General features: G+C 46.0%; 1 protein-coding gene across 1 annotated transcript; it reads left to right on the top strand.

The window, feature by feature from the left end:
• Positions 1–13,016: 13,016 nt before the first annotated feature.
• Positions 13,017–23,401, top strand: ODAPH (odontogenesis associated phosphoprotein). Its single transcript, XM_047798901.1, has 2 exons — positions 13,017–13,199; positions 22,713–23,401. Exons 1-2 carry the CDS (start codon positions 13,133–13,135, stop codon positions 23,045–23,047), a joined length of 402 nt encoding a protein of 133 aa, XP_047654857.1. The 5' UTR covers positions 13,017–13,132; the 3' UTR covers positions 23,048–23,401.
• Positions 23,402–27,449: the final 4,048 nt, after the last annotated feature.

Genomic DNA, 27,449 nt, shown 5'->3' on the forward strand with positions numbered 1-27,449 from the left:
CTCTCCTTCTAGGAGTCTGGAATTTGGGGATGTCTTAAGCAAAGAGCACCTACATGACCAGCCCCCAGTAAAATCTTGGTCACTGAGTCTTTCATGAGCTTTCCTGGTATACAGCACTTCATATGTGTTGTCACTATGCTATGCTATAGGAGGTAACTGCTACCCTGAGCGAGGACTCTTGGAAGCCCACATCCGGTTACCTCCAGACTTTGCTTCCTCAAACTTCATTTCACCATCCTTCCAACAACAGTCACCTCTCCTCTTCGGAGATGTGCTCAGGAAAAACAATGGTGCCCACACTCCCACATCACTCACCTTCCTCCCAGCCTGTACTTCTCATCACACAATTGTGCCTGATGCAGAACAGAAGCTGGAAGTGATGGAATTGGCAGAAGAAAATGTCAGACCAGCACCAGGAAACCATGGAGCAGAAGCCAAGTACAATCTGTAATCTAAGAACCACACGGGGGCCGATAGTAAGCTCACGTAACAGCGGTTGAAGAAATGCTAAGAATTTAGCACATTCAACCATTTCACACATATTTTTCAAGTTCCAGGAACTGTGTGCCAAAAAATGTGCTAGGCACCAGAGAACCAACAAAGAGAAGCCCAGTTTCTGCCCTCAAGGAGGTTAGAGACTGGCAAGAAGCTCCAAAAGCCCCAGGGAGAGGAAAGAGTGCATTTCAGGAGGATGGGCTGCCTGATGCCTTTCTCCTCGGCTTTATTAGTAGACACACATGCTCAACGGAATTCACATCACAGCATCTTGAAGTTTAAGTATTTGCATCTCATTCAGTCTCATTCATTTAATTTTTTTTTTTTTCTTTTTCTGGTCGCCTGGCAGCACATGGAGTCCCTGGGCCAGGGATCAGATCCAAGCTGTAGTTAAGACCTAAGCCGCAGCCATGGCAACATGGGATCCTTAACCCACAGTATTGGACAGGGGTTGGGACCTACATCCCTGCACTCCCTAGATGCCATCAATCCCATGCCCCAGAGCGGGAACACCTCATTCATTTAACATTTATCTTAGGCACATAAAGAAGTTCGTAAGGGAGTTCCCATCGTGGCTCAGCTGACTGAGAACCTGACATAGTGTCTGAGAATGTGGATTTGATCTCTGGCCTCAGTGGGTTGAGAAGCCAGTGTTGCCACAAGCTTCGGTGTAGTTCAGCTCAATCCCTAGCCTGGGAAGTTCCATGTATGGAGGTTGCAGCCCTAAAAAAAAAGTTCATAGGCTAGCATATTTAACATAATAATCTACTGAGTGTGCTGCTTTCAAAGCCCCACACATTACTGTGAGGGATACGAAGATAAGACGAAGGCATTCTCAACCTATAGGGAGGTACAGAGTCTATAACACAGAGAAGTGGACATGGTGGCAGGACCGTGGCAATTAAAGTGGGTGACCATGTGGAGTTCCTGTTGTGGTTCAGCAGGTTAAGAACCCGACTAGTGGGAGTTCCCGTCGTGGCGCAGTGGTTAACGAATCCGACTAGGAACCATGAGGTTGCAGGTTCGGTCCCTGCCCTTGCTCAGTGGGTTAACGATCCAGCGTTGCTGTGAGCTGTGGTGTAGGTTGCAGACACGGCTCGGATCCCGCGTTGCTGTGGCTCTGGCGTAGGCCGGTGGCTACAGCTCCGATTCAACCCCTAGCCTGGGAACCTCCATATGCCGCGGGAGCGGCCCAAGAAATAGCAACAACAACAACAACAAAGAGACAAAAAAGACCAAAAAAAAAAAAAAGAACCCGACTAGTATCAGTGAGGATACGGGTTCAATCCCTGGCCTCACTCAGTGAGTGAAGGATCCAACATTGCCATGAGGTGTAGATCACAAACACAGCTTTGGATCCCACGTTGCTGTAGCTGTGGTATAGGCCAGCAGCTATAGCTCCAATTCAATCCCAGCCTGGGAACTTCTATACGCTGCAGGTGCGGCCCTAAAGAAAAAAAAAATGTAGATGACTATGAAATTAATGGAGCCAAAAGGGAACATAAGTGTGTCAGTGTGGGCACCTTTAAGGTTCTGTGCCAGGACCCAGATTCTGGGAGCACTCTCCTTGGGTGCGAGAGTAGGAGCCCAGACCACCAGGGAGAACCAGAGACATAAGTTCAAGTTTACATGTAGGTGCCAGTTTATTGCATATGCCCCAGGCCAAGTTCCTGAACCTCTCTGAGCATTTACAAAGTAGACAATAGGGAGTTCCTGTCATGGCTCCTCGGTTAACGAATCCAACTAGGAACAATGAGGTTGTGGGTTCGATCCCTGGCCATGCTCAGTGGGTTGAGGATCCGACGTTGCCATGAGCTGTGTAGGTCACAGACACAGCTTGGATCCCTCATTGCTGTGTGCTCTGGTGTAGGCCGGCAGCTACAGCTCCGATTAGTCCCCTAGCCTGGGAACCTCCATGCCACGGTGTGGCCCTAGAAATGGTAAAAAGACAAAAAATAAAAAATAAATAAATAAATACAAAGTAGACTATAATAACTTCCTCAGCCCGTTGTAGGGAGAATTGTATTTAATAGACCATAGAATGAGCTTTCCATATATTGTTTTTTTTTCCTCAAGTCCCATGGCAGGAGTCTGAGAAAAGGAGATAAGATCTGGAAGAAGGGTAAAACACGACAAGAGAAAATGCCTTGATAGGGGATAACAGTAGCAAGGCAACAGTGGCCAGGTGAGCCTGGTGCCTTAAATAAACCTTCCCTCCGTGGCAGGCAAAAGCAGGCAAGGAAGGGGTTCCTGTCGTGGTGCAGTGGTTAATGAATTCGACTAGGAACCATGAGGTTGCAAGGTTCGGTTCCCTGGCCTTGCTCAGTGGGTTAAGGATCTGGCGTTGCCCTGAGCTGTGGTGTAGGTCACAGACATGGCTCGGATCTGGTGTTTCTATGGCTGTGTGATATAGGTAGTGGCTACAGCTCCGATTCAGTCCCTAGCCTGGGAACCTCCATGTGCCATGGGAGTGGCTCTAGAAAAGCCAAAAACCAAAACCAAAAACAAACAAACAAACAAAAGCAAGCAAGGAACCTCATCCCACTGAGTGAGAAAATTTTATTTGATCACATCCTGCCTTGTCAACCCTGAAAAGTTATTTTACTCCATCTCAGATATGTCTCATTCACTCATCCATTTACTCATTTGAGTTCCTAAAGCCCATCAGACATATAGTTTAGGGACAGTGCCCAAGTGAAAGCGCCTGTACCAGAAAGTAAATCCAACTATATCATCAAGCCCATGATTTAATGTAGTCACCATTTTTTCTCTCAAGATTTTCTCTGTGAAAGGAACCAATGTGTTGATTTTCATTCTAGAACAAAGGAGCATCAGGAGTCCTTTATCTCTCTTATCTCCCCAGGACTAGCTACTTTGACACTGCCTCAGCGTAGACAGCCACTTACTAAACAGTGTTTGAACTAAATTTAGTTCCATGGTCCATGGTCAGTTGACAGTAGAGGAGTCTCCGACAGGTTTGTGTTAGATAATAATTTTCCAATTCCGAGAGTTCCCCTCGTGGCTCAGTGGAAATGAATCTGACTAGTATCCATGAGGTGGCAGGTTCGATCCCTGGCCTCTCTCAGTGGGCTAAAGATCCGGCATTGCCATGAGCTTTGGTGTAGATCGCAGACACAGCATGGACCCAGCATTGCTGTGGCTGTGGTGCAGGCTGGCACCTGTAGCTCCAATTTGACCCCTAGCCTGGGAACTTCTACATTCCATATGTTGCAGGTGCGACCTTAAAAAATAAAAGGCAAAGAAAAAAAAATTCCCAAATCCTTACAGTAATGCTTGTACAGTTGAAGAAGAAAAATAACATCACATCTGACTCAGCAAATCTGGGCCTCATGCTTTTTAAAACAGAAGTGGGGGGGGGGGAAGAAGTGGGGTTTTTTGAGAGGGTGTGGGGGTTTTTTGGTTTGTTTTTTAACTTATGGCCGCACTCGTGACATATGGAAATTCCCAGGCTAGGGATTCAGTTTTGAGCCACAGCTGTGACCTACACCAGATCCTTTTACCCACTGCACCGGGCCAAGGATCGAACCCGTACCTCCTCAGCGACCCAAGCTGCTGCGTTAGGATTCTGCCATGGTGGGAACTCAAAAAAAGAAGTGTTTTATTAAATAAAGGTAGTGAGGCATAGAGGCCGTGCAAGATGCTAACCACAAATACTGTAGTTAACATCCTGTGGAGAAAGGCATCAGCTGCAGACTTGCCAGCAAAGTGTACTCAACATGCAATTTAATTAGAAAATAAAGGGTGCTGGTGCTTATAAAAGAGGGGGGCCTGCTAATGGTACAAAGTGTTGCCAGGCTACAGAGCTGAAGGGAATTACCTCTGAAATCTTGAGGATTTTTTTAAAAATGTTCTGGCTGCCACTTTCACTATGACACCTGGGGTGGGGGTCTTAAGAGTAGGGAATGCCTTATTGAGATGTACATTCTGCCTTTCTGTGGCCATCACCATTATCCTGTCTCTTTTTTTTTTTTTTGTCTTTTTGCCATTTTCTTGGGCCGCTCTCGCAGCATATGGAGGTTCCCAGGCTAGGGGTCGAATCGGAGCTGTAGCCGATGGTCTACACCAGAGCCACAACAACTCGGGATCCGAGCCGCTTCTGCAACCTACACCACAGCTCACGGCAACGCCGAATCCTTAACCCATTGAGCAAGGCCAGGGATCAAACCCACAACCTCATGGTTCCGAGTCGGATTTGTTAACCACTGAGCCACGACGGGAACTCCTATCCTGTCTCATTTTGTTGAAAAGACAAGAAATGGTTTTAGCCAGCAAATGACATGTGTTTAGTCCAAAAGATCAAATCACCAAGGCCTCATAGGGACCAGCAAATTTTAGAGTGAAATGAAAATATATTCTAGAACTTAAATCTAAAAACACTTGCAGCAAGTTTTTTGTTTTTCTTTGTTTTGCTTTTCAGGACCGAATCCTAACCGCATCTTAAACAGCTTAAGGCAATGCCAGATCCTTAACCCACTGAGCAAGGCCAGGGATTAAACCTGCATCCTCTTGGATACTACTGTCAGTACTGTCAGGTTCCTTTTTTTTTTTTTTTTTTTTTCCCCTGCTTTTTAGGGCTGCACCCTCAGCATATGGAAATTCCCAGGCTAGGGGTTGAATCGGAGGCACAGGTGCCGGCCTATACCACAGCCACACTGGATCCGAGCCGTGTCTTTGACCTTCACCACAGCTCACGGCAACACCAGATCCTTAACCCACTGAGCGAGGCTAGGGATCAAACCCACCATCCTCATGGATACTAGTCAGATTTGTTTCTGCTGAGCCACAACAGGAATTCCCACTAGTCAGGTTCTTAACCTACTGAGCCACAGTGGGAACACCTCAGCAAATTATTTTTAAATGCACCTTACAACAAAGGTACTCTACATGTGCCCAAAGAGGGCCGTGGGAGGATTATTTGCAAGAGCAGAAAATAGAAAGCAACCCAAATTCCATCAAGTGGTGAATTGATAAATAAATCTATGATGCACCCATACAAGGCAATAAGAAGCAACAATTCAAAAGAAAGAGATATATATATATATATATATATATATATATATATATATATATATCAGCATATGGAAACAAAAGACATTTTAAGTGAACAAAATGATTTAGAAGGCAACTTAGGAAGTTCCCTTGTGGCGCGGTGGTTAAGGATCCAGCGTTGTGGCCACTGCTGTGATGCAGGCCATAGCTGTGTAACGGGTTCAACCCCTGGCCCAGGAACTTCCACATGCTGCAGGTGCAGTGAAAAAAAAAATAGGAGGCAACTCAAGATGTTGTCCCATTTATATAAAAAACTATTAAACCCACCTACAAAACAATGTCTGGGTGTGTGTGTATAAATATATTTAAAAAGGAATGGGAGTTCCCGTCGTGGCGCAGTGGTTAACGAATCCGACTAGGAACCATGAGGTTTCGGGTTCGATCCCTGCCCTTGCTCAGTGGGTTAACGATCTAGCGTTGCTGTGAGCTGTGGTGTAGGTTGCAGACGCGGCTCGGATCCCGCGTTGCTGTGGCTCTGGCGTAGGCTGGCGGCTACAGCTCCGATTCGACCCCTAGCCTGGGAACCTCCATATGCCGTGAGAGCGGCCCAAGAAATAGCAAAAAAAAAATTTTAAAACAACAACAACAACAAAAATAAATAAATAAATAATAAATAAAAGGAATGGAATGATAGGGCAAGTGGTTAGCTCTAGAGAAGGAAGCATATACTTCCTGTGTGGGGTGGGGGGTGTGGAGTTTGAGAGAGAGGGAGAGGAAGGGAAAAAATCAGGCAGTGAGTGAGAGAGGAAAGAAAAAATTTTAACAGCATTCTGCAAATTTACATCAAAACCATGCCATTTCTGAAAAAACAAGGAGCTGCTTGTTACCCTCATCATCTCCTGGAGGCACTGGCCGAAGCTGGATCCAAATCTTAAATTACTACCATTTCCTGTAACTCCAGGATATTTCAAAGAACTCTGTCAAAGCCTGCCAGCTTAAGTATTGCAACTGACAGAAACCACTGTCTTGGTAGGCGCGGTGACAAGATTTTAGCTTGCCTGTCACCCAACAGAACCCTCAAGAAAACGCCCCCTGCTCGCCTGTTGAGAACCTTCCAGGTCAGCTCTCCAGCTGCCTCGGTACCTCAGAAAACGAAAAATCAGCACTTCCAGTAGGGATGTCTGAGAAGCAGGGCACACTCGCATAGAACGTCTCACGATTTTGGTACATCGTCACAGTCTGTCTTGTCTTTGTTTTAATTTCAGATTTCGGGTTCTAGAGAAATGTCCATCAGAGGTAGGAAGCTACTGTTGTTCAGCAGTCGTGATAGTTGACAATTACTAGGCACCAGTGGCCACTGAGAGCGCCTAAATGTTGGTATCCATCTAACCTCCTTCCTGTGAGGAGGGTTCTATTATTTTCCTCATTCTATGAATTAAAGAGAGAAAATTAAAGAGAGAAATTAAAGAGAGAAAAGTTCATTTGCCCATGCTCTCACAGCTGCTTTATACAAGGACATGTCGCCTCAACATTACACAGAGACACAATGTTGTGGACCCGGCCCTACAACGCCAGACCCAGAAATTTCCATTCCCTGCAAGCTGACTGCTGTGGCACATTCATGACACTTGAAGCCAGACCTCAGTCATGCCATTCAGGAGCTCCAGCTGGGGTGGTTAGAGGCCAAAATGTGAAGTCAGCCTGTGTCTGAGCTGGGGAGAGCCCACAGTGACTCATCACCACAAACTCATCCATCTGATGCTACCGCCGAGCGTAAACAGGGCGGCTACACCCGCAGAGTGAAGTCACCTCACTGCACACAGAGCCGAGACAGCCAGGTATCTGCAACTTCCGCCTGCGAGGGAGTCTGTCCCGTCACCTGGTCGCTCTCAGCTCTCACGAAGAATGCACTGTATGAGAAAAAGATTGGTCTAAGTTCTGCAAATACCTTTCCCAACCACTGGAAGGGACATAATTTTTTACCCCTGTCTACTTTGTAATCAAATACAAGAATATAAGACTTCATAGCTCTTCTTTCCACTTAGCAAGCGACACTGGACTTAAAATAGAATCTTTTTCTCCATGTGATTTGCTACTGTAAGATTGTGTTTGGTAATATTTTAGAATCAGTTTTAGCAAATCACATGCAAACATTGTGTGTGGCTTCAGGTACAGCTGGATCTAGGGATTCAAATTAAATTGTCAGGAGTTCCTGTTGTGGCTCAGCGGGTTAAGCATCCAACTAGTGGAGATCCCATTGTGGCTCAGCAGTAATGAACCCAGCTAGTATCCACTAGGACGTGGGTTCAATCCCTGGCCTCGCTTAGTGGGTTAAGGAACCAGTGCTGCATGAGCTTGGGTGTAGGTCACAGATGTGGCTCAGATCCCAAGTTGCTGTGGCTGTGGCGTAGGTAGGCAGCTGCAGCTCCAATCTGACCCCTAGCCTGGGAGCTTCCATATGCCATAGATGCAGCCCTAAAAAGACCAAAAAAAAAAAAAAAGACTCCAACTAGTATCCATAAGGATGCAGGATCCATCCCTGGCCTTGCTTGGTGGGTTAAAGCATTCAGCGTTGCCGAGAGCTGCGGTGTAGGTCAAAGATGTGGCTCAGGTCCCAAGTTGCTGTGGCTGGTTTTTTGTCTTTTAGGACCCTCGCCCAAGGCACATGGAAGTTCCCAGGCCAGGGGTCAAATTGGAGATGCAGCTGCCAGTCTACGCCACAGCCACAGCAACTCAGGATCTGAGCTGTGTCTGCAACCTACACCATAGCTCATGGCAACACCAAAACCTTAACCCACTGATCGAGGCCAGCGATCGAACCTGCGTCCTCATGGATGCTAGTCGGGCTTGTTACCACTGAGCCACAACAGGAACTCCTAACAGAGTGACTTATTAAAGACTTTTTATAAGGGAAAATTCCAAACAAAAGTAGAGAGGAGAATAAACTCAAATGCACCCATTACCCAGCTTAAACAGATATTAAACATGGACAACCTTATTGCAACTATACCGGCACTCACTCTGTATCTGCTGATTATTTTGAAGTAATCCCAGGTAACATATAATCTGTAAGTATTTCAGGACCTATCTCTGAAAGGTAAGGACTCTATTTTTTTTTTCACAAAGTCATTCATCATTGTCACACCTACAAGAATCACTTAATATCATCAAATATCCAGTCAGTGTTCACATTTCCCCAGGTGGATTTTTTTTTTTAGCAATTTATTTGAAGCAGGACCCAAATAAGGTTCAAAAGTTGTATTGTTTGACGTGGCTCTTTAAGTCTCTTTTACTCTGTAAATTCCCCCTCCACCTCTTTTTACTTATTTATTTTTGCCTTGAAAAAATACTTTTTAACAAACCAAGTTTTGGTCCTACAGCCATGGGTGCATTTTAAGGATCCTTTCACAGAGCTTTTCCCTCAGCAGGTGGACAACCAGGGGCCCAGAGCCCACCTAGCACAGTGTGAGGGCAAGGATTCTAGAGCCAAACTGCCTGAGTTCCTACCATGGCTCTGCCACTTATGAGCCACCTGACTCGGCCTCTCTGTACCTTCATTTTCTCATCTTTTAAGTGGCGATGACAGTAGTTTCTAACTCTTTGAGTTATTTTGGCAATTAAATAGCTTAACTAATGCATGGACAATAATTGGAATAACGATGCTTTTAGAATACAGAAAATGATCTATTGTACAGATGAGGAAACTGAGGTCAGTGGGGCTGACTGGTCCAGGTCTCCCAGCTAATGGATGGCAAGGCCGGGACTAGAACACTAATTTATCCTGCTGGTTTAATGCTGTTCAAGCCATTGATAAACGAGGGATCTCCTGTACTGGGCTTTACTCTGCCCCTGACCTGGATGTTACGACCTTTCTGCTGTTAAATCACGGAGACGACTCTAGGAAACTTCTCCAGGCCTCCTGATTTGCAAAAGGGTGGAGCTCGAGTTATGTCTAAGCTGCTTGCAATCCCTTTTCGGAGAAGTCCCCATAGAAGATGTCCTAGCAAGCCTAGAGTCATACAGGCCACCCTGAAGCAGCACCTTCAAATCGGCGCCAACCACAGAAACTTCAGATTCCCCAAGTATGTGCTCCAGTCCTTCCACCCCCAGGCCTCCGGGAGGTAAGCCTCGCTCGCAGCGCCAGCTGCTACTCCCTCAGCCTGACTCCGGCAGGCCTGGTACCCACCACTCCCCCTGCTACCCGTAACCCTGACTCATGGAGGACCTCCTGGCAGCGTCACCCTTACTCACCAAGGCCGAGTGAGCGGACCATCTCTCCCGGACAGCTGCAGCAGTTTCTGCAGCAGGAGACTAACCCCAATGGACATAACTCTAGCTCATCTTTGCTTCTCCAAGGCCTGGCAGCAAAATGGGGACTTCATCCCATCAGGCCAGCAGAGATGAGGAAGGCCAGGTGAAGCCAAGCATCCCTCAGGCCGACACCTGGGAGCCCTTGAGTGCGTGAAAGGAAGTTCAGCAAAGCATCCGTCCAAGCTGCAGCTAGAGCAGACCAACCTTTCTGACGCCGCTGGTCTAAACTAGAGTATACACACAAGACTGGCAAGACTTACTCCCTATTCCAACAGTAAAGAGAAAAGTTAGAAATTTTCAGCCAAAAAAGAATTTTTTTTTTTAAGGCTGCATCTGTAGCATATGGAGGTTCCCAGGCTAGGGGCTGAATCGGAGCTGCAGTGTCCGGCCTACACCACAGCCACAGTAGTGCCAGATCCGAGCCCATTTGTGACCTATACAGGCTGCTGGCTGGCAACGCTGGACCCTTAACCCACTGATTGAGCCCAGAGATGGAACCCACACCCTCATGGACACTATGTCAGGTTCTTAACCCACTGAACCACATGGGAATGCCTCAAATAAGAATTTGAAGAAATTTTTAAAAATTTCACTCTCTTTGCCGTTTTGTTTCTTTTATTAATTTCAGGACAACAGATACAGAGAAAAACAGGTATACCGTTTTGCTTGGGTTCTTTAATTTGGACAAAACATCAAATGAAAGGTCAGCAGAAATCCAATACCGGAAAGAAAATTTCTAGTAATCAGTAGAAATAGTGCGGTGTCCATCAACAGAAAGTTGTCTTTTTTTGTTTTGTTTTGTTTTGCCTTTCTCTAAGGCCGCACCCGCAGCATATGGAGGTTCCCAGGCTAGGGGTCCAATCCAAGCTGAGGCCACCAGCCTACGCCAGAGCCACAGCAACGCGGGATCCGAGCTGCATCTGCAACCTACACCACAGCTCAGGGCAATGCCGGATCCTTAGCCTGCTGAGCAAGGCAAGGGATCGAACCCACAACCTCATGCTTCCTAGGCAGATTCCTTAACCACTGAGCCATGATGGGAACTCTCAACAGAAAATTTTCTTAAATAATTTGCAAGAAATGGGAGTTCCCGTCGTGGCGCAGTGGTTAACGAATCCGACTAGGAACCATGAGGTTGAGGGTTCGGTCCCTGCCCTTGCTCAGTGGGTTAACGATCTGGCGTTGCCGTGAGCTGTGGTGTATGTTGCAGACGCGGCTCGGATCCCGCGTTGCTGTGGCTCTGGTGTAGGCTGGTGGCCACAGCTCCAATTCGACCCCTAGCCTGGGAACCTCCATATGCCGCAGGAGCGGCCCAAGAAATAGCAAAAAAAAAAAAAAAAAAAAAAGACAAAAAAAAATTTGCAAGAAATGCATAAAACAGAACACAGGGCAGTAGTTAAGAGAGCATGTGAATCTAATTTTGTCGGCATGGCAGTATGAGTCACACCTATTGACGTAAAATTCATTATGTTTCTCGACTTCATAGCCTCCAGTACTTCCTTTCTCTTAACACTCAAACCCTTTCTTGTTCCTTAGTGTTTAATGTCCCTGCCAGACTGGAAACTCCATGGGAGCAGGAACCCTATCTTTAGCCCAAGCACCTACACCAGACCTGGATGTGGCTCAGGACATGGGATCAACAGAGCTGCCGACTCTCAGGAACTGAGCTCCTTTCAATGTGCCCTCCTTCCTCTCCGGGCTGCTGACAAATCGCCCATTTAATCATCTGTTTCTAGACGTTTGCCTAGGATTAGCATCAAGCCTGTGGAATTTACCATTGTCTAGTTGGGGAGTGTTTGCGTTCTTACTCACTTTGGTTCTCAGTTTGCACAGTCTGCCTGGCTAGATAGTCCGCCCTTCAGAGCCAAGAACTGCGCTGTTTTGTTCTTTCTGCAATGGCCAGGGACTCTTCTGCTCAACCCAGAGGCCGCTGAGCAATGCAATGAGTCAGCAAGCATAATCTAAGAGAACAAAGAATGGGACTCACTGTAATTTAATTGCAGCCACAACAACTCCCGTTGGAGCACCAGGCCCTGTAGGTGGAGCTTTATGTCAATTACCTTTTTTATTCATCACAACAATCCCCTGAGGGAAATACTGCAAGCCCCATTTCACAGACCGGGCCTCTCAGAGACTCATCATGATTGCCCAGCTGGTAAAAAATGAGACACAATTGGAGCCAATTTTTCCTAACTCCAAGCTCCTTTTTTTTTTTATAAATTTAATTACTGAGATATAATGGATTTAAAACATTGTGTTAATTTCTACTGTAAAGCACAATGACATACGCATATGACAAGATACACATTAATCACAAGATATTGAATATAGTTCCCTGTGCTACACAGTAGGACTTGTTTATCCATCCCAAATGCACTAGTTGCATCCACTAGTCCCCAACTTCCATTCCTTCCCTCCTGCCTCCCTCCCCGCTTGGCAACCACAAGTCTGTTCTCAGTGTCTGTGCGGCTGCCATCGTCAAGAAGTTCATTTGTATCATATTTTAGATTCCACAAATACATGATATCACGTGATAGTTGTCATTCTCTTTCTGACTTACATCACTTCGTCTGATAATCTCTTGGTCCAAGGTCCATGCTCTTGTGACCCCCCACCCCCACCCCCAGCCCCCTCCACGCCTCCAACAGCTGACAGACAAACCCAGCATCTTATGAGCTATTCGATGAATTAGAGGGAGCCCTGGAAGGACAACTCACGAACCTAATCTCCCTAAAATTTCATGTTCGCTTAGACCTTGACCTTGACAGCTACAGGAAAAGACAGTTTTATAACTCTGCTGCCCTTGGCTCCTGGACAAGAGCAGAGAAGAGAAGTCATCCCCTCTGAACGGAGGTCTGCCAACAACCTCTTCAATCCACCTGGGTCACGAAGCCTTTGGATAGGGTCCTCCCATCCTGTTTGGCTTTGTGAAGTAAGTAAGCCACACAGAGCAAAGCCGTGCTGAGTATTTCCTGGACCGGGTCTTTCTCTTGCTGAGGGAGACCTATCCACACAAACAGAGAGATGGCGCTAACAGGGGGAGAAGATCTGAAGGAATTAAAAGGATGGTGAGGGCGTGGTCATCCGCAATCCAACCCCAAGGAGAGATGAATGATGCTCAGCTGTCATTACACGGAGCTCTGGTTGATAAACACTGTCTGGTGTTTCTTTGCTGACCTCTTCCCCTCACACCACAAGCCCTGATCACTGTGGTCCACTATGCAAATGCAGGCTCCCTGAATCAGGCTGTGGGTGACTCACCAACCCCTTTAAAGCCACGATGGCTTCAAGGCAGTGACTGCTCGGGGTGGAAGCCATGGCTCCCAGACTCTGCTTCTCCTCCTGGCTATGGGTCTGCTGGTTGGTGGTAACTGTGGCAGAAGGTAAGGGGTTTGTTTTTATTCTCCTGTGGGCCCACTAATTAATAAGTTGTGTGAAAAGACAAAATTTGGCTCCATGATTATACACATCCATGGATTGGGATATTTACGTCAGCTCCCGTCAGCCTGGGTGGTTAAGGAGAAAGAGGCTGAACTTTATCATCTGAAGACCTTGGTCCTAGTCTCCGCCCTAGCTCTGCGACTTTAGATGCCCTTAACCTCTCTGCCATGTCTCCTTGTATGTGAAGCGACAGCATCAATGACACTCATTATTAGCGGGGTTGTGAGGACCAAATGAGCTCTCATGCAAGATCTCCCTGCTTCCAGCACTGTATGAATACTAGTAGTTATTGTTATAGAGCTAACAATTTATACAATGTCCACCTCTTTCTATCCCCAGCGGCACAGTAATTTGCACGTGGTGGGTGTTGAGTCTCTATTCATTCTTTAATCATATCTAGTCAGCTGTGTCTTGGGGCCACAGAGGTGGACATAGACTTCTTTCTTTAGGATTCCATTAGATTCCATTTCTCCACTGCTCCTAGCGCTTTCCTTTCCCCGATTACAAACTTTCCAGGTCACCTGAGCCACAGAATTGGTTTGCAAACCCTGGGGACAGGAAAGAAAAGGATCAGCAGGAGACAAACTGAGTCCTCTGTCCCCATGTCCCAAAAGCTCCCGGCAGAGCAGAGAAGGGCAGTGACGTCAGGGCTGGTGGTGACACCACCGAGACCACCTAGTCCAATCTCTGGGTGAACTGGAGCCATCAGGAGGCAAGGAGCCATAGATAACCCAGAACACCTGCCGTGGTTCCCAGGACTCGACCTGCAAGCATCGCCTGCTAAAAGCAACATCCGAAAGAGGCCCTGTAAAATAGAACTTGTCCTCTGACCCCTTTTCAGAAAGTGAACCCCTCTCCAGGAAACCTTGTAAATATGCAGCTAAGTAATAAGGAGATTAGAGGTTTATACACGTCTGAAAAACAAACACCTTTTTTTTTTTTGGTCTTTTTGTGTTTTTTTTCTAGGGCTGCTCCCTCGGCACATGGAGGTTCCCAGGCTAGAGGTCTAATCAGAGCTGTAGCCACCGGCCTACACCAGAGCCACAGCAACTTAGGATCCGAGCCACGTCTGCGACCCCACACCACAGCTCATGGCAACGCCAGATCCTTAACCGACTGAGCAAGGTCAAAGATCGAACCCAAACCTCATGGTTCCTAGTCAGATTCGTTAACCACTGCGCCACGACGGGAACTCCTGAAAAACTAACGCCTTTAACGTGTGATTTCTGATTTGGGCTTACCCTTCCCCACTGTCTCTCAGACTGGCCTCCAAGTCCTTCCAATGCAGTTTCACCCTCTCCAGGCAGCCCAGGTTCCAGGTCATCACCTGCTTACCTACGCCCTGGCTCTGCCAGTCAGGGGCACGTGTAGCTCTCCAACCCATCTCGTTCTTTCTCCTCCCGCCTTCCTGTTCCCACCTCTGTTTATCAAAATTCTGCTTCTCATAATGACATTTAATGTCACTATAGTATTATCCTCACAAAGGTTTTCTTTGCTTTGGATTTGGTTTTTTTTGTTTTTGTTTTTTGTCTTTTTAGGGCCGCACCTGCGGCATATGGAGGTTCCCAGGCTAGGGGTCTAATCAGAGCTGCAGCTGCCAGCCACAGCCACAGCCACAGCAACAAAGGATCCAAGCCTCGTCTGCGACCTACACCACAGCTCACAGCAATGTGGGATCCTTAACCTGCTGAGCGAGACCAGAGATCGAACCTCAACCACGTGGTTCCTAGTCGGATTCGTTTCTACTGTGCCACGACGGGAACTCCACAAAGGTTTTCTTAAGACAGTTTTAAAATCTGCAATCATGCACTCTCCAATCTCTTTGAATTCTTCTAGCAATTTGTTCATCAACCACAGAGCTCACTACATTCTGCTCTGTATTACAGATCCATGCATTGGCAGCGCCTCCCCACACCTCCCTGTGTCTTTATCATCTCTGCATTGCCACAGCACCTAACACAGTAACCTGCACACTGTTGAAATGACTAGACTTGCAGCCTAGGACTGAAAGAGGCCTGTGTGAACTTGTGCGAACTGGGCTCCAAAGTCTTTATCTGTAAAATTAGAGATTTGACCAAAATAGCCAGTCATTCAGTGAGTCTACAAAATGAATTAAGTTGCAGTTGTGAGCAAATTAATCACAGGGTTTATGTTTCTTTCTGGCTTGACTCTGAAAGCACCTGAGAATGTTTCTAATTCTCCATGTATAAAGGAAGCACCGTATACTTACATGTCAAGCATAAAGCTTACTTCTGTTAAAAGTCAGGGTAGTTCACTACAAACCAGCTATTGTCTGCCCAAAGAACCACAGACTCCAGATAATTCCTTTTTTTTTTTTTTGAAAAGTCATCTCATCCTTACTTTTTAAAACAAGTACTAGTTGTTGGTGTACCATGACTTTCATGTCTAGACTATAATAAACCCACTTAAAACTGATGTCCAAACTCCAAGCAATATTCTGGCTTGATTTTTTTATTATCCTGTAATTTTGTTTGTGTTTTAGGGCCACATCCATGGCATATGGAAGTTCCAGGCTAGGGGTCAAATATGAGCTGCAGCTGCCAGCCCACACCACAGCCACAGCAACATGGGATCCGAGCTGCCCCTGTGACCTACACCACAGCTCATGGCAACGCCAGATCTTTAACCCACTGAGTGAGGCCAGGGATTGAACCTGCAACCTCGTGGTTCCTAGTCGGATTCATTTCTGCTGCACCGTGACAGGTACACCTATCCTCTAATTTTGAACGTTGTTATTACTACAGTTTTTCTGGGACAGGAATTAAATACTCACTGAGCTTCACAAAAATCTGCAGAGAGGAACATCTACACTCAACATCTCCCTGCCGTTCATTCAATTCCCACTATAAATTGTCACCACCGAGGAGTTCCCATCGTGGCTCAGTGGTTAACGAATCTGACTAGGAACCATGAGGTTGTGGGTTCGATCCCTGGCCTCGCTCAGTGGGTTAAGGATCTGGTATTGCCGTGAGCTGTGGTGTAGGTCACAGACATGGCTCGGATCTGGTGTTGCTGTGGCTGTGGTGTAGGCCAGTGGCTACAGCTCCAATTCGACCCCTAGCCTCAGAACCTCCATATGCCTCAGGAGCGGCCCTAGAAACAGCAAAAAGACAAAAAAAAAAAAAAAGAATTGTCACCACCGAGCAGCACTCTAAGCCAGGGGCTATTCTAGGTACTAGGGACATAGCAGTGACCAGGAGAGTCAACAGTCCTTGTCTCCATGGAGGTCCGGTTGTAACAACATCTTTACCCTTCAGTCCTATCAATAGTGCACAGATTTTATGAATACAATATAACCATCTGGATCCAAGAAAATGACGTTTCATGCTAACAGAATTTTCCATAACATTCAAGATTAGTAATAACAGCAGCTCACACCTACTAAATGCATGCTGTGTGTCAGGCACGATCTGAGCCCTTTACGTATCTTATTCCAGATGTTACAACAAGCCAATGAGATAGGCGGTGTTATTTTCTCCATTTTATAAATAAAGAAAAGAAGCCTTGGAGAAGTTAAGGAAGCTGTCGGTGGTCACAGTTATTAAATGGCATCGCTCAGGGATCTGAGGCTTTTGAACACTGTGCTATCCTGCCTCTCAAAATGCTTTCAGGAGTTCCCATCGTGGCGCAGTGGTTAACGAATCCGACTATGAGGTTGCAGGTTCGATCCCTGCCCTTGCTCAGTGGGTTAACAATCTGGCGTTGCCGTGAGCTGTGGTGTAGGTTGCAGGCGTGGCTCAGATCCAGCATCGCTGTGGCTATGGCGTAGACTGGCGGCTACAGCTCCGATTTGACCCCTAGCCTGGGAACCTCCATATGCCGAGGGAGCAGCCCAAGAAATAGCAAAAAGACAAAAAAAAAAAATGCTTTCGGTCTGCATTTAATATTTGACCTACTTTGGTCTAATGAGATTTGCAGGAGAACTCTGGTCTTTGACATTCAGGGCCTCGGGTGTCATGTCAGTGTGCTACACAATGAAGAACAGTTGCTTATTAATGATCACATTATCCCTGAGGGGTAGGAACATGGTAATTTTTGCAATTAGGGAAACTGAGACTTCTCTCAGTTGATTGAAGTCCATTGTTGTGCTGTGCCAGTGACAAGGAGACCACGGTTTACAGGCTGGTCACACGGATATTGCGGTGGAGGAGGAATATGACCACTGAAAAGTAATCAGACTGAGGAGTGAGATGAAAGTGGACTCAGAGGGTGCTAGGAAAGCATCTTGCCAGGGGTGGTAAGCCAGCCTCAGGGAAGGGAGGGCCTCCCGGAGGAAACAGACCTGAAATCTGCAATGGTGTAAGCCAGTCAGAGAGGGCAGGAAACGGTGGCTATGCGGCAGGAGCAGACTTTTTTTGTTGTTGTATTTGTTTGTTTTTTATTTTTTGTCTTTTTAGGGCTGTGCCCATGGCATATGGAGGTTCCCAGGCTAGGGGTCTAATCGGAGCTGTAGCCACCAGCCTACAGCACAGCCACAGCAACACAGGATCCAAGCTGCGTCCGTGACCTACACCACAACTCACAGCAACGCCGGATCCTTAACCCACTGACAGAGACCAGGGGTCAAACCTGTGTCCTCATGGATGCTAGTCGGATTCGTTAACCACTGAGCCACGATGGGAACTCCTTTTCTTTTTTTTTTTTTAATGGCTGTGTGCATGGCATATAGAAGTTCCAGGCCAGGGGTGGAATCCAAGCCACAGCTGCAATCTGCAATGCAGATCCCTTAACCCACTGCACCAGGCTGGGATTGAACTAACAACTCTGCAGCAACCTGAGCCACTGCAGTTGGATTCCTAAACCCCTGCACCACTTAAACTTCTTGAACCAACTTTTTAAACCCCAGGATTGTTGATAATTTTTTTTAATAGGGCCACACCTGCAGCATATGGAAGTTTCCAGGCTAGGGGTCAACTCAGAGCAAAAGCTGCCATCCTACACCAGAGCCACAGCAACACAGGATCTGAGCCGCATCTTCGACCACAGCTCATGACAATGCCAGTTTCCTGACCCACTGAGCGAGGCCAGGGATCGAACCCGAGTCCTCATGAATATTAGTTGGGTTTGCTTCCACCGCACCGCAACAGGAACTCCGATGATTTTTGTCAAAGTAGTTTTTGTGGACTAGAAGAAACAGAGTCAGATTCCAATGGATTAAACAGGTGGGGGGGTGGGGATGGAGTCAGAAATGGGTAGAGTTCTCTTTGAAGTGAGAGAAGTAGAAACCGAAGAAGTTCATGGCAGGTCGCTGATGTTTTCTCCCTAAAATGTGGAGCTAAGTAATCTGCCTAGAAAGGGAGAGAGAATTTTGAAGAGAAGTCTTCCACTGAATGAATAAGAATGAGAAACTTGAAGGGGCTCTGAGGAGAATGTGACAGGTGAGCCGATAGGGGGAGTGAAGCAGGACAGGGGTGGACAAAAGGATGGATGAGCTGTGTTAGCTTCTTGGAGACCAGGCACAGCATCAAGCCACTCACTCCCCTGTGTGTCCTGAACCTTGCAAAAAACCTGTAGCAGTTTCCCAAGTCAATCCCTGAGGCTCTCACATTTTAGAGCACTTGAGCTGGCCAACGGGGGACTTGAAATAGTCACCATGTGTCTAGTCTGCTGGGAGAATGTGGTTTTATGTGAGCCAGTTACTGGGACAAACTTATATCTCCATCTTGAGTCTTGAAAATTCCCAGAAGAGAGCAGTGAATAATATCAGATGCTCCCGGAGTCAGAGAAACACTGACTAGAGACTCTAACACCCACTGTCTGGAGGATTTGGAGAGTAGCCTCAGTTTTAAGAAATGAAATGAGGAGTTCCCGTAGTGACTCAGAGGTTAACGAACCCGACTAGCATCCATGAGGACGTCGGTTCGATCCCTGGCCTCGACTAGCATCCATGAGAACTTGGGTTCAATCCCTGGCCTCGCTCCATGGGTTAAGAATCCGGCATTGCTGTGAGCTGTGGTATAGGTCTCAGACAGGGCTCAAATCCTGTGTTGCTGTGGCTGTGGTGTAGGCTGGCGGTTGTAGCTCTGATTGGACCTCTAGCCTGGGAATCTCCATGTGCCACAGATGCAGCACCATCCCCCCCAAAAAAGAAATGAACATAAGGGGTGTGTGCTTTTATTTATTTTTTTAATTGTCTTTTTAGGGCCGCACCCACGACAGCATGTGGAGGTTCCCAGGCTAGGGGTTGAATCAGAGCTGTAGCCACTGGCCTATGCCACAGCCACAGCAATACCAGATCTGAGCTACATCTTCGACCTACACCACAGCTTATGGCAACATTGGATCCTTAACCCACCGAGCGAGGCCAGGGATCAAACCCACATCCTCATGGACACTAGTCAATCTCTTAACCTGTTGAGCCACAATGGGAACTCTGGGTGTGTGTTTTTAAAAGCTTCAATACAGCTTACTGAGGGGCAGAGCCAAGGTCCCACTAAGCCTGATCTGATAGCAAAATGTCAAAATGGAATTGAAGAATAAGGCTAGCTTCTCCCCCTAAGACTGGATTCTCAGCAAAAATTTTCTTGTTACAAAAGTTCAGAACTGATCTGACTGTAGAGGAGGAAAGAATGAGTAATATGGGATTTAATCACCTTCTGTTATTTGAAATGTCTTAATCTAGTTTCAACCCTAAGATTTTAATACTTAGTATCCTGGGTGGGGATGGGAGAGAGGGTTGGTATTTAATTCAAGATACACGGAGTTCCCATCGTGGTGCGGTGGTTAACGAATCTGACTAGGAACCATGAGGTTGCAGTTTCAATCCCTGGCCTTGCTCAGTGGGTTAAGGATCCGGTGTTGCCGTGAGCTGTGGTGTAGGTCACAGACGCAGCTCGGAACCCGAGTTGCTGTGGCTGTGGCGTAGGCCGGTGGCTACGGCTCCGATTCAACCCCTAGCCTGGGAACCTCCATATGCCGAGGGAGCGGCCCTAGAAAAGGCAAAAGACAAAAAAAAAAAAAGAAAGAAAAAGAAAAGGAGAGAGACAGACAGCCATTCGAACTGGCTTAAAAGAAGAAAAGAGCTGGAGGTGGAATGATAAGTATGTGGACATTTCTAAGAACCTGAAGTACAGCCAGCCCTCAGAAAGACCAGCCTTGGAAGGTCAGGTGCCAAGGTTACTCTCATCATCACTGTTACCACATGGTCTCATGTCTCTTCTTCTCTTTGAGAGGCCTTCTCCACTTTACAGTTATGGAAAGATTGCCTTCTCTGTTTATTCAACATTCAACTGGCCAACAGCTGACACTCCAGCCCCTAGCCTGGGAACCTCCATATGCCTCGGGTACGGCCCTAAAAAGCAGGAGAAAAAAAAAAAATCAAGTTAAAAAATGAGTTAGCTTAATAGGGTTAGGGTGGGTGTTATTTAGTGGACAAAGTAACCAGTGGATTCTTTAGAGCAGGGTGGTTGTTACATGAATATGGGGATACACATTTATATTTATACACAGCTACCTACATACACAAAAATACACATGTACACACGTGTTTCCATGCACGTATACCTATGCCGTATACCTTCCACTAACATCTTTCATTGGCTGTGTCTCTTTGTTGAAATTCTCAAATGAGAATCTGATTGGTCACTGGCCAGCCAGTGAATGAGTTGAGTATCAAACAGTTGTCCAATCAGCCACCACCATAGGGGTGTAGGACTGGCCTTTCCAGGGATTGTGGGTGAAAACAGAATCTCTAGAACGGGCTAGGAGTGTAGGCAGTCAAAAAGCATATGCAGGTCATGGCTCAGAAGAAATGAATCCAACTAGTATCCATGAGGCAGGTTCAATCCCTGGTCTCTCTCAGTGGGTTAAGGATCCGGCACTGCCATGAGCTGTGGTGTGGGTCAAAGGCATGGCTCAGATCTGGCATTGCTGTGGCTGTGGCATAGGCCAGCGGCTATAGCTCTGATTTGACCCCTAGCCTGGGAACTTCCATATGCCCCAGGTGCAGTCCTAAAAAAAAAAAAAAAAAAAAAAGACTAAGGCTGTACAATTTGGTTGTGATGATTGCTGTACACCTATAAATGTAATAAAAACTCATTAAGTAATTTAAAAAAGGAATTTAAAAAATCTGTAGATTGCCTTGGAGAGTTAAAAAAGAAAAAAAGACCAAAAAAAAAATCCAATACAACCAAGAAATCTGAATTCTGCTGTTCTAAAGGTAAAAGGAAATCTAGCTCTAAAGTGCCTCAGTAGTCTTAACTTCTTGTGAGGAATTCATTTCCCCACCATTCCCACTCAGCAGGCCTGTATTGGTAAGTCTCCACGGGAGGGACAGAATAATTTTCTAAAGGAAAGCTTGCTTTTTCATAGTCAGTTTGAGGGAATGATACAGCTGGAGGGAAGACCTTGACCCTGGAAACTGATATGAATTTCTTCTCAGAAGCTAACTTCACCCCGGTCCTTAGTGCTCCTCCCCCCACTGCATGCAGGGGGCCCCTCCCTGTCTCTTCCGGGGGGTGATCGCACTTGCAGAAGTGAAGCAGATTTTTTGGATTAATGGACTTCGGGAGGGGGCAGGGGCAATTATTTTTATTTTCTTAGAACTTATTTAATTCTTTTTTACAATGAATTTTTTTATTTATAATTTATGCACAATCGAATGCACAAAATCTTAAAGGTACAGATTGATCTTGTTTTACATGTATGTGTGTGTGCATAGAAACACGTGTGTACATGTGTATTTTTGTGTATGTAGGTAGCTGTGTATAAATATAAATGTGTATCCCCATATTCATGTAACAACCACCCTGCTCTAAAGAATCCACTGGTTACTTTGTCCACTAAATAACACCCACCCTAACCCTATTAAGCTAACTCATTTTTTAACTTGATTTTTTTTTCTTCTGCTTTTTAGGGCCGTACCCGAGGCATATGGAGGTTCCCAGGCTAGGGGTTGAATCAGAGCTGCAGCTGCTGGCCTACACCACAGCTCACAGCAACACCGGATCCTTAACCCTCTGAGCAAGGCCAGGGATCAAATCTAGTCAGATTCGTTAACCATTGAACCACAATGGAAACTCCATTTTTGACTTGATTTTTTTTTAATGCATCCGTGTTGTTGTATTGGTAATTCTTCCTTTTCACTGCAGCATAGCCTTTCACTGTATGAATACACACAGTTGGTTGATCCAGTCTCCTACTGATGGACATTGGTATCCCTTCCAGGGTGGGGTTAATATGAATAAGGCTGCTGTGAACGTCCTTGAACTAGCCTTTTGTAGACATTAGCACTCATTTCTTGGGTAAATTCCCCAGAGTTGAATTGCTGGGGCATAAGAAGCGGTCCAGGTCTCATTTTACTGACCTGGGTAGTTCTTTCAAACTTGCTTTGAGACTCTGGGGCTCTCTCCTTCCTCCCCTGCTCCCACCTGCAGACTCGCCCTCTGCTCCCGCCAGCAAGCCTGTCTCCTGACTTGCACTCTTCTCCCCCCCAGGACAAGAAGAGGTGGCCACCCCCCCTGGAGACTCGCAGAACAATGCAGACCCTACAGACTGCCAGATCTTCACACTCACCCCGCCCCCCACCACAAGGAGCCCGGTGACAAGGAGCCAGCCCATCCCAAGGACCCCCAGGCGTCCCTTCTATTTTTTTCCGCCACGAAGGCCCAGAGTCTACATTAGGTTCCCATACACACCTTTCTTCCCTCCGACCTGCAACCACCGTTTTCAGTTCTATCCGTTTGTTTGGCCACACGGTCGCCTTCCTCCTCATTACAATTATTTCCCCGGAAGAAGATTCTGGAGCGGGAGCTCCTCCGAGGAAAGCTGAGAGAAGACAGAAGCCCCAGACATGCTGATGTAAAAGAAGCCAAGGCCTCAGAAAAGACTAGAAACAGATTTCAGCATCTTAAACACCACTGACTAGAAATTGTTTTCCTTCTCAGCAGTGAACATGTCGGTTTATAGGTTATTTGTTTTGCAAAAGAGAAGCGACAAGGACATTATTCTTATCCCCTACTTTTTATGATCACAGGATATTTATGCAAGAAAAGTTCTAAAAATCCATACTGAGATGCCAGAAGAATCAACTGCCTCTTCCAAATTAAAGAACATTTAAATAAATTCAGATTGTTATAAAACAATTGGAGACATTACTGACACCCTTTTATTGTCACTAGAAAACTTACAGAGCAAGGTGTATTTACAAAGTGAATTTTAAAAGAAATTATGGAGTTCCCGTCGTGGTGTAACAGAAACGAATCTGACTAGGAACCATGAGGTTGCGGGTTCTATCCCTGGCCTTGCTCAGTGGGTTGAGGATCCGGCGTTGCCGTGAGCTGTGGGGTAGGTCAAAGACACGGCTCGGATCCTGTGTTGCTGTGGCTGTGGTGCAGGACGGTGGCGACAGCTCCGATTAGACTCCCTAGCCCAGGAACATCCATGTGCTGCAGGTGCAGCCCTAAAAAGACCAAAAAAAAAAATGTTTACAGGGGGAGTTCCCGCTGTGGCCCAGTGGGTTGAGGATCCAGCATAGGGTTCATTACCGCTGAGCCACCACGGGAACTTACACTTGGAGAATTAGATGCCCACCCTCACTCAGAATAGAAGTAGATGTCATATAGTCATAGTAATAAAATTGTGTATAAAATGTATTTTAAGGTTCTGTTTTCATATTAGCAAAGTATTTCCCCTTTTCTATATAGTCGCTTTTCAGTTTTCAGTGGTGATTTTTTTTTTTTTTTTGCACATCAACATGCTGAGAGGTATGTTGAGGACTTTAATTTTAGACACACAATAGATAACTTATTTCCCCTAAACAGCATGCCCCAGCACTTTTGCCAGTTCCAGTGGACTGACCAATGACTTAACTGTTAGCTGCCTGATACCAAGTTTAGATGTGTGTCTGGGGCTGAAACCCCCTATGCTGCACTCCAATATAACCAAGGAAAACAGCCAGGCCCGGTGTGACCTAATTTTCCAATTTCCATTCACTGTGAGCATCAACTTACATTTTGCTGCTTGTAAATCACACTTGAAGACCACATTTCCAGTTCATTCCAAAGATGTTCAACACCCTTTTCAGATTAGCAGTCCTGGAAGTGGTCTGATCAGCTTCCTGCCGCTCTGCCTTCACCCATCCGCTCACATTTCATCGTCGTGAGGCAAATCTAGTTTCATCAGCCTCCAAGTTCTTTTTCTTTGACTCAGGATTTTCAGTGTAGTCCACGGCTTCTCTTGCCACCTCATTCCCATCGTGCTCTCACAGCCTAGCCCTCCACCAGCCACTGCTTCTGTCTTGCTGAGCTCTGAGTCACCAACCACCTGCTAATATTAGGGAAACCCTGACCCAATCACAGAGACAAAGGCCACATGTTTTGGGTCTCTTCCGTTCTCATTGAGCTTCATACCCGAGGACTGGACTGCTAGAGTGTTGAACTATCAATGTCCACTAGGGCGCGCCACTCTTCGGCCAGCACCACCTGATGGACCGTCTACTACAGCCCTTCCTTGAGGTTCAAAGAGACTAAACACTCAACTCTGGACCCAGAAAAAACGGGAACGAAGACCGCGTAGGGCACAGACGCGAGAACACATAATAGCCCTCGGGTGGGATTCATCACAGGTTTGGGCACTTTTCCCCTTTGGGGAAAGCAAATGGCTTGCGGCGAGCGGGGCTTTACTGCCACCTCCTGGATGGCGCTTGGCAGTACGGGGCGGAGCCAAAGGAGTAAGATGCCGTTCTTGGAGTTCCTGCTGTGGCGCGGTGGTTAACGAATCCGACTAGGAACCATGAGGTTGTGGGTTCGATCCCTGGCCTTGCTCAGTGGGTTAAGGATCCAGCATTGCCGTGAGCTGTGGTGTAGGTTGCAGACACAGCTCGGATCCCGCAATGCTGTGGCTCTGGCATAGGCCGGTGGCTGCAGCTCCGATTGAACCCCTAGCCTGGGAATCTCCATATGCTTCGGGAGCGGCCCTAGAAAAAGGCAAAAAGACAGGAAAAAAAAAAAAAGATGTCGTCCTCGTGAGATGGATGTAAGGCCACCTGCAGCAACTATGAAGCAGAACTTTCATGGTTCTCCTTAAACAATCCCTGTCCATCCGAGCAGAACTGAGTTCTTCATTGCTCTACCTTAGAAGGGAAACGTACTCCTATCTCATTGACTTTTTTCCTCCCAAGACTCAACAGAAGAAAAGGGGCCTGCTCACCCCCACTTAAGACAAGTGTGACTTAAAGTGCATTCTTCTGGTTGAGTTGCATTTCCCAGTTTAGAATAATTTTTGATCCACAATATACTTTGAGCCAAACTATATTATATGAATCTGGTGTTTGCCTTTGTTTTCAGGAGGCAGGAAACACATCCACAAAAGAAATCTCCAATACTCAAGTTAAAATCTGATTCACCTTTTTAAAAAGAACTTTAATATCCTTTATTCAAAGAAGGAAGCCCAATGACCAACACATATGTAAAAAAGAAAAAGTGCATGAAAATATGTGTAACCTCAGTAATCATCAAGAAAATGTAAACTAAAGCCAGATAATTTTCACCCAGCAGATTGGTCAACGTGGACATTATTAGCAGTATTATCTAACATAATCCAGGTGTGGGGAAACAGACTTTCTCATAGGCTTGGTGGGAATGTAAATTACTATGGCATTTGGGGAGGACAATTTGGTAGAATCGGTCCAAAACTGTAATTTTCCAGCTTCAAAACGTCCATCTCTGGGGAGCATTGTGATAATTTCTTCAGCATTCATTCCATGTATGTCTCCCCCGCTACATGGAAGCCGTGTGTGTCCAGAGGAGGCTGTCATTAACCTCAACCAATTGGTATAAACCTATTTCCTTTTGCTCTCAGATTACTGCAGACAAAGGGATTTACAGAGCCCCAAGCTGATCAGATCATATCATTTCCTTGGTTATAATGCTTGATTCAAGGTGAGCAGTATCCAAATCTGGCTTAATTAAAGTGAAGTTCTGTTTATGGCCAGGGAAATGCAGTTCCTCCTCTATAAATGGATGAGGATGCATGTAGCTCCAGGGGTCTAAGCTCCCAACATTTACATCATCTAAACAAACAAACTTGATTCCAGATCTAAGTAGCCATGACTGGTGTATTTTAACAAACACCTCTGGCTCCATCATTTATTGTGAGTGACACCGAGTAAATTTCTTAAGCTTTCTAAGCCTATATATACCTTGCCCATAAAACATGACTAAAAGTCCTACCTTCATAATGTTATTACTATCGACACATAGAAATCACAGCGCTAGACGGTGTGGAACAGAAAAAGATAAATAAGATATGGATCCTGATCTTTAGAGACACAGAAATTTCAGGGGGGCAGTGACACTGGGTATTTTCAGTGCCTTCAGAACCTGGCCAAGCCTCTTCCGGAGGGTCTAAGAGCACTTTAATAAACAGCTTTTTTACTTAAAAAATACATAGTGGGGGTTCCCTGGTTGCTCAGTGGGTTAAGGATCTGGCATTGTCACTGCTGTGGCTCTGGTTACAGCTGTGGCAGAGGTTTGATCCCTGGCCCAGGCACTTCCATATGACTCAGGTATGGCCCAATATATATTACATAATATACTATATTTAAAATATATATTGTATAAACATGATATAAATATACAAATTTTATTTATACACACACATACATATAATGGGGGAGACAGACAGGTAGGTAGGTATACATATAATCAAAGAAGTGCTGATCCAAGGAAGAAGACTAAAGGCAAGTTCAGGAGGGAAGTAACCAATGGAAACGCAGTTGTCACGGGATGGAGGGATGATTTTAAATCTCGCAGCAAGGTTAATGCAGAGCACTTTCAAATCTAGAGGCATGAAGATAGCTAAATGGTGATAAACTGACATTAAAAAAAAAAACAAAACTGTTCTCCTGAGTGGTAGGGGATCCTACCCTAGTGTAGGGATAGGAAAACATGCTGAATTGAGATATTTTGGTTTCACTTCCCTGACTCCTTATTTAATTCATGTTAACCAACAATACAGTTTCCAAAATGTTGCTTGAACTGTCCTTACTTTTGCAGGAAATGCAGGCCAAAGCAGAACCAGGAGGGGTTAGGTAAGGCTGTGCAATGGGGGGAAAGAAATTTCACTGAAAGCAAAGGAAAATGACGTTTTGTGAAGGGGTGTTTGTTTTCAGTTTCTCAGTATATAATACAGTCAATATCAAATATCCACAAACACCTACAAACACAAAGCTC

This window comes from Phacochoerus africanus, chromosome 10, assembly GCF_016906955.1.
Source record: "Phacochoerus africanus isolate WHEZ1 chromosome 10, ROS_Pafr_v1, whole genome shotgun sequence".
NCBI classification, from domain to species: domain Eukaryota; kingdom Metazoa; phylum Chordata; class Mammalia; order Artiodactyla; family Suidae; genus Phacochoerus; species Phacochoerus africanus.